Source organism: Chelonoidis abingdonii, chromosome 11 (genome assembly GCF_003597395.2).
Source record: "Chelonoidis abingdonii isolate Lonesome George chromosome 11, CheloAbing_2.0, whole genome shotgun sequence".
NCBI lineage: Eukaryota > Metazoa > Chordata > Testudines > Testudinidae > Chelonoidis > Chelonoidis abingdonii.
The window spans coordinates 42,275,215-42,290,021 of NC_133779.1; the positions used below are offsets into that span (position 1 = coordinate 42,275,215).

The 14,807-nt window shown below is 55.1% G+C and overlaps 1 protein-coding gene across 1 annotated transcript in view; it reads left to right on the forward strand.

Annotated features, from left to right (window-relative positions):
- PDE4C (phosphodiesterase 4C) overlaps nucleotides 1-14,807 on the forward strand; it is a 91,267-nt gene that overhangs the window by 14,003 nt on the left and 62,457 nt on the right. Inside the window, exon 3 of the mRNA XM_075070961.1 lies at nucleotides 7,248-7,465. Within this exon, the coding sequence (XP_074927062.1) occupies nucleotides 7,248-7,465 (218 nt within the window). The remainder of the gene's footprint in view (nucleotides 1-7,247; nucleotides 7,466-14,807) is intronic.

Below are 14,807 nucleotides of genomic sequence, written 5' to 3' on the forward strand. Positions count from 1 at the left end.
GGCTTCCCAAGCCCACTAACCATGTTAGGGCAGGGTGAGGCCAGCAGCTGGGAATCCTGTCTCTGCTTTTCAGGCTACCACTCTACGTGCAGGCGTCCAGAACAAACGCTTCCAGTATTTGCCCTGCCCTGTGACTGCAAAGGGCGAGGGCAGGTCGTGTTCCTGGCTCCCCGGCCAACCTGTTATTTATAGCCCGGGCCGAGCCATGGGAGGGGGTCCCTGGGATAGTGCAGTGGGAGCAGAAGCTGGGACTGGGGGGGGCAGTCCTGATGCTGGTGTTCAGAACAGAAAGGGGAACAATACCGAATGGCCAGTCTGAGCCAACCCCGACCCCAGCTCAGGACTGGGCATCCTCAGCTTCTGTCGGCTTCCCTGGCCACACAGGACAGTCTGCACCCTGCAGGATTAGGCCTGAGATTGGTACCAGAATCACAGGCACCTCTGGGCTTGGGTGGGGGGAGGACACAGGCACAGCCCCTGCGCATGTTACTAGGTCCTTAACACCTCCCTGCCAGCATCAGGCCAAGGGTTGGCCTGGGCGCGATTCCCCTACGCACTGGGGATTGCAGCGGGGAGGGAATTTGGACTCTGGCTTTTCATGGCCTTGCCTTAAGGACTCACCCAAGGTCACTGGGTGGAGCCAGGGCTGGGCTGCCCCTGCTGGGGAGGCCGTGGGTGACTCAAGCCGACTGCTTGGCCTCAACATGCAGACTGGCATGCGCTGTCCGTGCAGCGAGGTGTGACGAGGCTCAGGGCTGGAAAGATCGCGTGGCACATGCCCAGATGCTGGTGATAGAATTGCTGGACCTGTCGGCCTGAAAGTGGGCTAGTGAGCCTAGAAGCGGCACGTGGCCCAGGGAGGGGAGATGCGGCTGCACCTTTCTGCAGCAGCCTGTGGCATTTCCAGCAGAGTCAGGGCCTGAGCAGAGCCACAACTATGCAGCCAGCCACCCCCACTCCACGGGCACCGCAACTGTCAATTAAATGTGAAACTAGCTGTCTCCATGGAGCAGCACCCGGCGCAGTGTCTGCTTGGTGCGGAACAGCACCAACAACGACTCGGTGCTCAGGCCCCTAGCCTGCCATGGGAGAGCCGCAGGCAGGGCTGTCCTCCGGGGCACAGCCACGTTGCAGCTTTGTCTGGATATTCTCCACACATGGGAGGGGGCTGACCCGCCTTCGTCCAGCTCCTCATCTGTCCATTTGTCCCAGTGCAAAGAGAATTTAAAACACTTTCGAGCAAAGTTCCATCCCAGACCCACCCATCAGCAGTGACCTTATCTCTGTGCACTCCCTGGGGTCACTTCTTAAGGGAAGGGTCCAGGCAGGCAGAGTTAAGGGTGTGCAGCATGGGAAGTGTCCCCAGAACTCCCAAGGGGAGTGGGGGGCTTACGGGTCTAACACCCAGGCCAGTAGAGCTAGCAGGCAGCTGACAGCGCCAGGCTGCCACCCAGCAGCAGTTGTAACCACCTGGTGCTCCACTTCCCAGGAGCTGCTGTGGATACAGCCAGGGAAGTTCTGCCTCCAGGATTTGACAGGGAGCAGCTCCAGGGGCCTGACTGGCTCCCTGCCCTATACGAACTCCTTGGCTTTGCCCAGCCTCAGGTTTGCCCCTGCTCTGACTGGTGGCCCTGACGGCCTTGGGTGGGATCCTGGCAGTGGAAGGGCAGGAGGAGCCCAGGGCAGCGCTGACCCTGCAGCCTGAACGCACATGAAGGAAGGTTTGCGTGCGGTTTGCCCCTGGTGTTGTGAAGGGCCGTGGAAGGGGTTCCCCCTCTGCTCAGGGCTGGCTGCCCTGCTTGGCTGGCAGCTGCTCAAGGCTCCCAGTGGCCTTGGTTCCCTGGCTCAAGAGCAGAGAAGCAGCCTCTGAACTTCATGCTCTAGAAAGCTGCTCCCTTCCAGCCTCACACCTGCTCGCGGCCCTGCGGGAAGCTGTCTCCTGCCATGGTGCGTGCTTTCTGCCTTGCTGCATCTATCACTGCCAGGCTGCCATCAGCTTAATTAGCCACTGAGTTTATTCTTATACTTCTTTTTGTAGTTAAAGGAATAGTCCCCCAGACATCCATCAACGTGGCAGCAGATGCAGCTTGCTGTAAGCTGGCTGCAGGTTTGTTAAACAGAGTGATTTACTGGCACCAGGACAGTGTCATTGCAATTAGCATTGCAAATAAGAGCTAATTAATGTCAACCTCTTACAAGGGTCCTTTGCAACCTGCAATGTGTGCAAGGCTAGTGCTCCCTCCCAACAACCATCCATTGCAGCTGGGACCCTGCACAAGATCAGATACCCCTTCCCACTTCTCAGCACTGCAGGAGTGGTGAGTCGAGCAGGGCAGGAGGACTTTGCTCTGGCCTTTCTCCCAGGAGGAGCTCCCAGCAGTCCTCACTACCGCCAGCCTGGTACTGTACTCAAAGGAGCATTCTGTATTCAGCCTTATCGAGACAGACAAAGAGAAACTGATCACAGAACTCAGCATTAATAGTAACTTAGGACAAGTGACCATGGCTGGATCACATCTATGATACGCAAACAGAATAAAGCCTAGACCAGTGATATTCATACTTGGTGATTTAAAAAGGCCAATTTCACAAAGCTGAAAGCAATTATGAGCCAGGTCAGCTGGGAGGAAGAATTTAACTAGAAGAATGTGAATGATTAATTAGAACTTGTTTAAGCCACACTACTACAATTGAGAAATAAGACATATTGGTTTTAAAAAAAACTGGTTTAGAGGGGAAACAAAGTCAGTTAAGGGGAAATTGATAGTAATGAATATAAATCAAAAACTAGGAAGTGTAGAAAATTGATAAGGGAAGCAAAGGGAAATAAGGAGATGTCTATCGCCAGAAGAGTTAAGGACAATAAGAAGGAGTTTAAGTTTATTAGGAACAAAAAGAATTTTGACAATGGTACTGGTTCAGTGCGAAGTGTAAATGGTAGAATTATCAATAATAATGCAGAAAAGGCCAGAAGTGTTCAATAAATATTTCTGTGTTTGGAAGAAAAAGCAGCTGATGTAGTCGTATCCTACAGTAACACTCTTTCCATTTCACTAGCATTTTAGGAGGATGTTAAACAGCAGCTACCAGACTTTTAAAAATCAGCAGGTCCAGGTAACATCCATTCATGAGTTTGAAAGGAGCTGGCTGAGGAATTCTCTGGACCATTGACAGTGTTTTTCTGTAAGTCTTGGTACACCGGGGACATTCCAGAAGACTGAAAGAAAACTAATGTTGTGCCAATATTTGAAAAGGGCAAACAGGATGACCCAGGTAATTATAGGCCTGTCGGCCTGACATCAATCCTGGGCAAGATAATGGAGCAGCTGATATGGGACGCAGTAAAGAATTAGAGGTGGGTAATCTAATTCATGCAGATCCATGTGGGTTTATGGAAAATGAACGAACTTGCTATCCTTTTGGTTTTTATGAGATTATGAGTTTGGTTGATAAGGGTAATAGTGTTGTGATAGACTTAGACTTCTGACTTGGTAGCACATGACATTTTGATTAAAAAAACTAGAATGATATAAAATTATCATGGCACACGTTAAATGGATTAAAAACTGGCAAACTGCTAGGTCTCAAAATGTAATAGTAAATAAGCAAAAATTGTCCATCAAGTATGGGGTCCCGCAGGAACTGGTTCTTGGCCAGTGCTTTTTGACACTTTTATTAATGACCTGGAAGAAAATGTAAAATAATCACTGATAAGTTTAGCAGATGATCCAAAAACTGGGGGCACAGGTGACTGATTCAGAGTGATCTGGATCACTTGGTGCAGGCAAACAATGTGCATTTTAATATGGCTAAATGGAAATGTCTCCATCTAGGACCAGAGTGCCAGCCATACCGACAGGACAGGTGGCTGTATCCTGGGAAGCAGTGAGCGGGGTGACAGATTTGGGGGCTGTTGTAGAAAGACCTTTGAGCATGAGCTCCCCATGCAACACTTTGGCCAAAAGGGTTCATGCGACCCTGGGAGACCCAAACGGGAATCTTGAGTAGGAGCAGAAAGGTTATGTTAGCTCCGTACTTGGCACTGCTGCGACTGCTGCTGGAATCCTGAGCCCAATTCTATTGCCCACAATTCAGGAAGGATGTTGATAAATCGGAGAGGCTTAGAGAAGAGCCACGAGAATGATTAAAGGATTAGAAAACCTGCCTTAGAGTGATGGACTCAGAGCGCTCAAGCTACGTAGCCTAACAGAGGGCAGGTTATGGGGTGACTGGCTCCGCGTCTATAGGTCTCTGCCCAGGGAATGAACATTTCATGCTGGGCTCTCCACGCTAGCAGAGATGGGTCTAACACGAACCACTGGCTGGAAGTGGAAGTGAGACGGGTTCAGACTGGAAATAAGATGTGACTTGTGTCACGGAGTGTGGGGGAGTCCGGCCTGGCACCCCTCTTCCTGGGACTCAAAGAGACTCTCAGCCAGCCAGTAAAACAGAAGGTTTATTGGACAACAGGAACACAGGTTACCGCAGAGCTTGGAGGCACAACCAGGACCCCTCAATCAAGTCCTTCTGGGGGTTCAGGAAGCTTAGTCCCCAGCTTGGGATTCCCTGAACTGCAACCACCCAGCCCAAAACTGAAACTGAACTAACTCCCTCCAGCCGGCCCCTTCCTTTTGTCCGGGTTGCCCCGTCCCCCCCCGGCTCAGGTTACAGGCTTAGGTCCTGTCCCTCACCTAAAGACATCCCCGGCTCTCCCATCCCCCACACAGACAGTCCCTACTGCATCACAACTTGTTACCGGTGAGAGTAATTAAGCACCGGAACAACGTACCGCATGTGGCAGCGGATACTCACTCCAGCACTGACAGTCGAGCTAGGCTGTTTCTCCCAAACCTGCCCTAGGAATCACAGGGGGCTGGTCTCTGGGGAACGTGCATCAGGAACCCAGGGCACCCTGCAGAGGTGGAGGCCCAGGGGATACCCAAGCTGACAGAGAACCACCGTGACCAGCAGATGTCACCAGTGCCCTGCACTGCCTGCACCCACGGGCTCAGTCGGGCACTAGAGTGGGGGTGCGATTCCCAGAGTCTGGCTGAGTCAAAGCTGGGGGGTGGTTAAACTCCAACCCATGCCCAGGAGAGGGCTCCGCCTGCTGCTGCTCCCTAAGGTTGGGGGGGTTAAGCCAGCAGGACCCCCCCATGGCTCTTTCCTGCTCCCTGGGGCCCACTTTCCAGCTTCAAAGCAGCACTGAGGATAGCCCCTACCCTCACCCCGGGAGCTCCACATGGGGCAGCAACTGCCTGGCCATGTGGTGTTTTCCCCAGCATCTGCTGCCCAGGGACAGCAGTACCTGGAAAACGCTGCTCGGCCCCTCCCCAGCAGGCACTCCTCATATGCATGGGAGAGCCCTGGCTGCCAGGCCAGCTGTGCCACCTTCTCCTGAAACACCCTCACTGCCCCTTGGTGGACCAGAGGCCTTGATGTATTGATTTGGGGATATGTGTTTGCCCAGGAGTGAAAACAGGCTCTGGTTAGAGCTACCCCCGCTTTCCCAGCCCCTGCCCCTGCCCCACTCCCCTCCCTGGGCTCACGCCAGAGCTGACCCACGCACCCCAGCTCCAGTCGCTGGGCCCTGCTGGTGTGCGCTGACAGTCCATGATCAATCCACAGAGCCTTGTCTGCATTCATCGGCAATGCAATTTATTTTGAGAGGACTTTTTAATTAGTTGAAGTGATGAGAGAATCTCAAAGAAAGATACTTAATTATCAGCTGCCCAAACCAATCAGCAGGCATCAATGGGCCTGCGGAGAAGCGGCATCAAGTGCAGCTGACCAGCTGCTTCACCCCTGCAAGCCAGTGAGCCCCCATCTTCTGGGGGTGGGGGGCTGGAGCCTAAGGTATACAAGTGCTGAGGGCCAGGCTCGGGTGTGCATGTGTGTGTGCTGTGCACACGCATGTGGGGGGATTGTGTGCACACGCGTTTGGGGGGTTGTGCGCATACTGTACTTTGCAGTGGTGGTGTAGCCATGTCGGTCCCAGGATATTAGACACATAAGGTGGGGGAGGAAATATTTTTTATTGGACCAATGTCTGTGGGTCAGAGAATCTTTCACACCCCACAGAGCTCTTCTCTGGGGCTGGAGACCTGGCGCTTGTCTCGCTCACCCCAGAAGTGAGTCCCAGACAGTATATTCCCTAATGCCCCTTGTTGCTCTCTGTGAACTGAACTGCCACTCACTGCAGACAACAGCGCTGAGCTAATCAATGCCCTGGCAGCAGCATCTCCTGCCCTGCCTCTCCCCTCAGCTGTGCGGGATGGGTCCGGGGCCACCACGCCTGCTGTCCTGCCCCAGGAGCCATGCACTGCTATGATGCACCTGGGCATGCCTGGAGCCTGAGACTCAGCTGCCCCACCTCAGCCTGCACTCCTGGGACTGTGCCAGGACTTGGGGTGAGGCCCATCCAGAGCATGGGAGTCCAGCCCAGCAGAGGGTTGGGGAATCCAGCCCAGGAGCCGTGGTGCACTGTGCCATCTGTCACGGAGTCCCCGGGCGATGCTCTGGAACTGCTCCCCACAAAGCCAGGCAGGACTTTGGGGAGCCTCTTCTCCTTCAGAGCAGACTGTCTCCAGGGCAAGAAGCTCACACGGCTTCACCTCCTGAGTCTCTCCTTGGAGCATTCAGCATCCTCTGTCCCTCCGTGCGGTTCCCACAGCTGACCCACCCAGGAGGGTCGTGGGGAAGCAGAGGTCCTGCACCCCCTTGTGCAGTAGATGTGACTCTCAGCCAGCCAGTAACAAGAGATTTATTCGATGACAGGAAACAGGGTCAAACAGAGCTTGTAGTACAGCGAACAGACCCCTCGGGCCGGGTCATTCTGGCCGGGGCAGTGAGCCAGACCCCACCCAGCCAGCTCCAGACTAAACCCCTCCAGCCCCTCTCTGCTCAGCCCTTTCCCGGGCCAGGAGGTCACCTGATCTCTTTGTCTCCAACACCTTCAGTTGACACCTTTGCAGAGGAGGGGCCCAGGCCATCAGTTTCTAGGAGACAGAGTGCCAGGCATTTAGGTGCACTGGCCCCTTCCTCTGCAGCAATCACACACCGTGATCCCACCACCTAGATACTTAAGAACTGCACAGGGGACACTGAGGCACCAACACAGTATTCAGAGAAAACATTAAGAACATTCCCAGTTTGCCACACCGTTAGGGCTGGCTCCTGATGCCGGAGCGCAGCCCAAGAGCTCCTGTCACTCGCTGCAAAGCTAACAAGCCTCATTCTCTCCCCAGCGATCCAGAGACTCCCCGGACCTCGGCAGCTGCAGTGCAGCACCCCATATGAATGCCATCAAGCGGCGTTTCTCGGGGACCCCGCTGCTGCCACCTCTGGCTTGCCGCCATGTGGTGCTCAGCGAGGCTGGCAGGCCACCAGAGCCAGAGGGCCCCAGAGTCGTGTTCACCATCGAGGAGAGCAGGCCGAGCAGCGGCCAGGAGCCTGGCTTCTTACGGTAAGGCAGGCGCTTGGTGGGCCCCGTGCACCTCGAGGTCTCCCGTCAGGGCTGGGGAGAGCCTGGCCTTCCCTCCTGATGGGATGAGCTGGGGAGCTCTCTGCACTGACTGGGAGGCTCCTGGTGGGGGGCTCCATGCTGTGCAGCAGAACCTGGTTCCCGCTGCCAGCCCTACCTGCTGAAAGGCCCAGGGAGGTGGAGAGGCCCATCAGGGCTCCAGCTCCCCCACTGCCATCTGCTCCATGAGGGGTCTTGGGGCTTATGGGAGGCATAGAGCCAGCAGGATTTAGGCCTGGACCCCAGTACCCAGCACGGTTAGTGACGCTGCTTCAGGGAACGTGGTGAATGTACCTGGAGCTCTGCAGACACCCGAGATGGAACGTGTCCAGAGGAGGGGTGGGGCAGGGCAGGGGGTGTCAGCTCCTGGGGAGGCTGGGGTGTGTGCAGCAGGGAACCTTATGAACTGGGGTTTCTGCCGGAGAGAGCCACAGGGAGGGGAAATGGCTGCAAAACGCGGAGGGACCTCAAGGCTTCCTGCAGTTTGTGTGGGCAGCTGCTGCAGAGGCGCGTGTGGGGAACAGCAGGCTGGGCTGGTTCTCATAGTTTTCATTCAGTGCCATTGTTCAGGAAACAGAGTTCTGGTGGCCCAGCTGCTTCCCTCTGTCTCAGGAATGTAGAGTTCCTGACAGCACCTGAAGTAAATCCAGAGCCAGCCTGTGGATTTTACAGCACGTTAAAATATTGCTGTTAACCCAGAAATCTTGGTCTTGAGCCTAAACTTCCCCAAGGAGCCCTTGCAGGATGCTAGGAACTTACCCAACTGGACGTACTGAGCAAACTGCCTGCCAGGGCAGAGCTGCCACTCCCAGAGCAGCTCATGGTGATGCCCGCAGCCTGCCCCCGGCCCCCCGTTATGGTGACATCACCATGCCTGGGGGCCCTAATGCTTCAACGGAACCCTGCTCCTGCCCTCGGGCCAGCATCCCCTCCATCTTCTGCTGCTCGTTAGCAGCCTGGCACCCATCCCAGGCAGCGCTCCCGGCTCCAGTGACTGGCTAACCTACTTGATATTCATTCCCCACAGATGTGTTCCCAAAAATCTATTGCCTTGCTTTGATTCAGCTCTTGCTGATAGCCCGGCACATATTTCATGCTTAGTTTTCAAACTTGGCCAGGAAACAGAGCAGATGCACCGGGGAGTGGGGTGGGAGGGGATCCTGCACTTGAAGCACTCTTCCCCTGCTGCCCGTGGTCCCCCTGGCATAGCTCCCTGCCCAACACTGCCTCCCCCAATGCCAAATTCTTAATTTCCTTGCCAGGAATATTGATTGCGATTGGTCCACCACAGCAGATTGTCTCTGGCTGCTTCTCTGTGCTGGAGCCCGGCGCCTCGCCTGCCTCATACAAGTTTCGGGGTGGTGGTGTTGGGTTTTAATTTCTTTTTGTGGCCAGAAAAACAAGTGGCAGCAGCCCCGCATCGCCTTCCCTGCCCCGCAGCATGGCCTTGGTGCTGAGATCGGATTGGTGCTGCTTTTCATGGGGCTGATGGGAAACGACTGGGCCCCCAGGGATGCTTTTCACAGAACAGAGCTTGGGGCCATGTTATGCTGCTGGTGACCTGCTCTCCCCGGACGGGGATCCAGCTGGGAAAGAGGGGGTTTGGGGCAGTTCTGCCCCTCTTGGTCAAGGCTGCTTTGTTTGTGGTTTATGGCTTCACTCCCCTGTTTTGCACCAAGGCCTTACGGCACCATCTCCTGCCCCTCCGCTGGCAAACCGCAAGTGCCACTTGACTGGGCCAGGGAGATGAATATGGGACAAAATCCTGGCTCCGCTGAAGTTGGTGACAGAACCCCCATCAACTGCAGGGAGGCCAGGCTCCCACCGTCGCTGCATAAAGCAAATGCGTTCAGTGCCCATGTGGCTGCGCACCCTGCACCCCCTCCCCCGCTGCTGAAGGACCAGGTGGCTGCTTTGTTTCAGATGGAGCAGGTGCCCGCGCTGCCCGCGGAGGCCTTCACCATGCATGATTGAGTTCCTCTTGGCAGAGGGCTTCACCTCCTGGTCCAGACAGCGGTTGCTGTCACATGAAAGTCCAGTGTGAGGGCGGGTGGATACTTGGCACCGTGCGCTCCTCTCTGTCTGTTCTCTGCATGGCCCCACTCTGCTTTGTGCTCTGCCAGGCACGTTCCCGTGCCTAGGACAAACAACGAGCAATAACCTCAGCCGCTCAGAGAGCCTGGTGCCTGTGCCTTTGCTGGCTGGCAGTGAACTGGGTCTGGCCACTTTGCTTATGTTTTAATGGGAGCCCAGAGCTCTAGGATGTGTCCGGCGTCTCTGCGTTTGGCCTGGCACCAGCCCGTGCATGGTACTGAGGCCTGGCTCCCAACAGGGCTAGGTACAAATTGCTTTGGGGGAACACGTAAGAATCTGGTGCTGGCCCATCAGAGGCATGTGGCTGTTCAGATGCAGTGCGGGAACCCCTGTAGGGCCCAATCCTGAGCCCTGCCCATTGGCCACACTTGGCTTCTGCTCAGGGTCCTGCCATTGTTCCATGTGCTGCTCCATTGGAGAGGAGAGATATCCCGGAGTCCTGCAGCCGTTTGGCCCCCAGCATGAGCTCAGCCTGCTCCTCCAGGCAGCACAGCACCGCACGTTGGTCCGGGAGGAACAATGATCAGGACACAGACACAGGCAGAGGCACTCCCGTGATAGAAAATCATTTCCTTTCCAAATCACTCCTTGGTTATAACAGCAGTTTCCCAAGAGAGGTTTTAGAACGGGGCTGTGGGGAAAGGCTCCCAAAGCCACCACTAATGCTGGTGTGCGTCTGGCGGCTGCTGAGGATGGTGAATAAACAAACAGGATAATTAAGAGGACTAAGCCAGAGCCAGCTGAGCCCCAGAAGGGGGATCTCTGCTATTCACAATGGTGCTAAACATGGGCACGGATGGGGAAAGCTTTCCACTCGCTCGCTGTCTGACGTTACCGGGCCTGCCATCTGCCAGCCTGTGGGATGCTCGCGGAGTGGGGGGGTGTTGATAAGGGGCATGGCAGAGACTGCTTGAAGCCCAGTGGCATGATCGTGGTGCCGGCCCCACACAGGTGTTTGCCGCTGTGCTGGATGTTGTGAATGAAATCCCACAGACCGTGCATCGCAGCTGCTTGGGCTGAGACAAGCTATGTGTCGCTGTGTGTCCTTGGTAATGCCCTGCTCTCAACTGGGGTTGGGGTTTCCACCAGGTGGTAACATGCTAGTTGTGTGTATCCCACAGCACCAACCATGCTTGCAATCACCACAGCAGGTTGGTCCTAGAGACTGGGGGGGAGGGGTGACTTTAGGCAGGGAGAGGGGTTAATTTTGGAATAACTTGTCCAATAGGGATGTCTCCCCCCCTCATCCAATCCCTTAATGGCTGCTTCCATCCCAAAGCAGAAGAGTTCACACCCACCAATGTGTGTTTGTCCTGTCTCATCTAAATACGGGTGTTCTTCGTCATATGAGCATCTAAACCTTTGCTACCTGAAGCATCAAGTAGTGACTGCTGCCATGTGCAGAGTACTGGTACTGCAGGATGCTGAGTGCAGAGTATTGATACTGCGGGTTGGAGAGTATTGGTGATGAACGGTGCTGCTGCATACAGAGTACTGGTATTGTGGGGCACAGAGTACTGGTACTGTGGGGTGCTTCTGGGTGCAGAGTACTGGTACTGTGGGGTGCAGAGTACTGGGGTGCAGGGTGTTGCTGGATGCAGAGTACTGGTACTGCGGGGTGCAGGGTGTCGCTGGGTGCAGAGTACTCATACTGCAGGCTGCAGGGTGTTGCTGGGTGCAGAGTACTGGTACTGTGGGGTGCAGAGTGTTGCTGGATGCAGAGTACTGGTACTGTGGGGTGCAGGGTGTTGCTGGGTGCAGAGTATTGGTACAGTGGGGTACAGGGTGTTGCTGGATGCAGAGTACTGGTACAGCGGGGTGCAGAGTGTTGCTGAATGCAGAGTACTGGTATTGTAGGGTGCAGGGTGTTGCTGGATGCAGAGTACTGGTATTGTAGGGTGCAGGGTGTTGCTGGGTGCAGAGTACTGGTACAGCGGGGTGCAGGGTGTTGCTGGGTGCAGGGTACTGGTACAGCGGGGTGCAGGGTGTTGCTGGGTGCAGAGTACTGGTACAGCGGGGTGCAGGGTGTTGCTGGGTGCAGAGTACTGGTACAGCGGGGTGCAGGGTGTTGCTGGGTGCAGAGTACTGGTACAGCGGGGTGCAGGGTGTTGCTGGGTGCAGAGTACTGGTACAGCGGGGTGCAGGGTGTTGCTGGGTGCAGAGTACTGGTACAGCGGGGTGCAGGGTGTTGCTGGGTGCAGAGTACTGGTACAGCGGGGTGCAGGGTGTTGCTGGGTGCAGAGTACTGGTATTGCGGGATGCAGGGTGTTGCTGGGTGCAGAGTACTGGTACAATGGGGTGCAGGGTGTTGCTGGGTGCAGAGTACTGGTACTGTAGGGTGCAGGGTGTTGCTGGATGCAGAGTACTGGTACTGCAGGGTGCTGTGGAGTCCAGAGTACTGGTACAAGTGGGACTGATGGGAGATTTGAGATAATGAGCAGACAAAGGTAAAGCCTTAATCTTTGCAGGGCTCTTTAGTCTATCGGGCTTTCATTGGCCCACTGCATTCGAAAGCCCTGGGCATGTATTTATAGAGCCCTGGAAATAACACCTCAGTACAATCCTTGCCAATCACTTGTTAGTTTGTAGGGGGATTGCAGTGCTGAGCAGAGTCCCCCGAAGCTGCTGGGCTTTGCTGTGGCCTGTCCTTGTGGGAAGTCTCATGCCAAAAGGGGTGATGGTGCATTCATGCCTTCCCAGCCCTGGTAACCAGAGGGAGCCTGGACCTGGCGGGCCCCAGATGAGCCGTGTGGAGCTCAGCATGTGATTCCTGCTGAAGGCAACAGGCCAAGCACCTTTGTCACTTGAAACACCCACAGCCCAGCATGGCTCTGCCTGGCTCCCTGAGGGGAGGCCGCTGCAGAGATGCTGCAGCTCAGCACGGGCACAGTCACATCTCAGCTTGTCCTGAGTGTCTGCAGCTGCAGGGCTCACTGAAGAGCAAAGGACAAGGCTTTTGCTCAGGTCTGGGGCTGGGGGCCTGCCCCCTCCCTGAAGCCTTAACCCATCACCTCAGCCTGTGAGCGTCAACGGGCCTAACAGGCACATGCAGAGCGCCAGGCTGGCTGAGGAACCCAGGGGCGGCAGGGCCTGGGCACTGGCCAAGGGACAGCGAAGGGCGTGCGATGCCTGAGCCTGGCTCTGCTGCTGGCTCTCCAGAGCATGTCCCTGATTCCTTCATGGGAGCCGGAGGGTCTCCTGAATTGAGCCCAGTGCCAGCAGGCCCAGCATGGCTGACGGAGCAGGAGCATGGGCAGTGTAGCCCTGCACCGCCCTGTCCCTCCTGCCCATGGGACCAGGCAGAGCACAGGACACGGGGCACAGCAGCAGGATCTGCTCCTGAGGCCCTGTGATGGAGCAGGAAGCAGGGTGGATTTGACCTGGGAATGTTGCAGGAGAGTTACACTGGGGATGGGGGACTTCCCTTGAAGGAAGCTACCTGAGCTGTAACCTGAGCCAGGAGGGGGGTTGGGAGAAGTGACACCTTCTGCCCAGGAGAGTGAACAAAGGAGAGGAGGAGCTGGGGGGAGGGGGAGAGAGCTGCTGGAGGAGGTTTTGTTTTCAGTCTTGGGCTGGGGGGTGCAATGCAGGGAACCCCAAGCTGGGGTTTAAGCTCCCTGAACTCCCCCGAAGGACTTGATTGAGGGGTTCTGGTTGTACCTACACGCTCTGCTTGGGGCTGTGTTCCTGTCATCTAATAAACCTTCTGTGTTACTGGCTGGCTGAGAGTCCCGGGGAATCTCAGGAAGAGGGGTGCAGGGCCCTGACTCCCTCACACTCCCTGACAGGCCCCTCTGCCCAGGCCTGGCCTCTGGCCATGGAAGTTACAGACCCCAGTGGTAGGAATAAATAGTCAGTTTTCAGAATGGAGAGAGGTAAATAGTTGTGTCCCCCAGGGCTGTGACCAGTCCTATTCCACATAGTCATAAATGATCTGGAAAAGGGAGTAAACAGTGAGGTGGCAAAATTTGCAGATGATACAAAACTGCTCAAGATAGTTAAGACCCAGGCAGACTGCGAAGAGCTACAAAAGGATCTCTCAAAACTGGGTGACTGGGCAACAAAATAGCAGATGAAATTCAATGTTGGTAAATGCACATTGGTGAACATAATCCTAACTATACATATACAATGATGGGGTCTAAATTAGCTGTTACCACTCAAGAGAGAGATCTTGGAGTCATTGTGGATAAGTTCTCTGAAAACATCCATTCAATGTGCAGCGGCGGTCGAAAAAGCAAACAGAGTGTTGGGAATCACCAAGAAAGGAAGAGATAATAAGACAAAATATCATGTTGCCTCTATATAAATCCATGGTACACTCACATCTTGAATACTGTGTGCAGATGGGGTCACCCCATCTCAAAAAAGATATATTGGAACGGGAAAAGGCTCAGAAAAGGGCAACAAAAATGATTAGGGGTATGGAACAGCTTCTGTATGAGGAGAGATTAATAAGACTGGGACTTGTCAGCTTGGAAAAGAGGTGACTAAAGGGGGATATGATTGAGGTCTATAAAATCATGAGTGGCATGGAGAAAGTAAATAAGTAAATGTTATTTACTCCTTCTCATAACACAAGAACCAGAGGCCACCAAATGAAATTAATAGGCATCAGGTTTAAAACAAACACAAGGAAGTATTTTTTCACACAACGCACTGTCAACCTCTGGAACTCCCTGCCAGAGGGTGTGGCGAAGGCCAATACTGTAACGGGTTCAAAAGGGAGCTAGAAAAATTCATGGAGGACAGGTCCATCAATGGCTATTAGCCAGGATGGGCAGGGATGGTGTCCCTAGCCTCTGTTTGCAAGAAGCTGGGAATGGGCAACAGGGGATGGATCATTTGATGATTCCCTGTTCTGTTCATCCCCTCTGGGGCACCTGGCATTGGCCACTTTCACGAGACAGGATACTGGGCTTGATGGACCTTTGGTCTGACCCAGTCTGGCCGTTCTTATGTTCACTGCACTCTGACCTGGCCAGCCTCCCCCTGCCTGGGTGTGAGAGCAATTGGGCTGCCTCCCCTACCCCAGCCCGCTGGGCCCTGCATCTCCCCTCCACCCATCCCGTCCTGCTGGGCCCTGCAGCTCAGCTCCCCTCCCCCCAACCCGTCTCGTCCCGCTGGGCCCTGCCCCCCCATCTGCAGCAGGGGGGTGGGGCAGAGGGAAGAAAGCCACCTGGAGCACCCA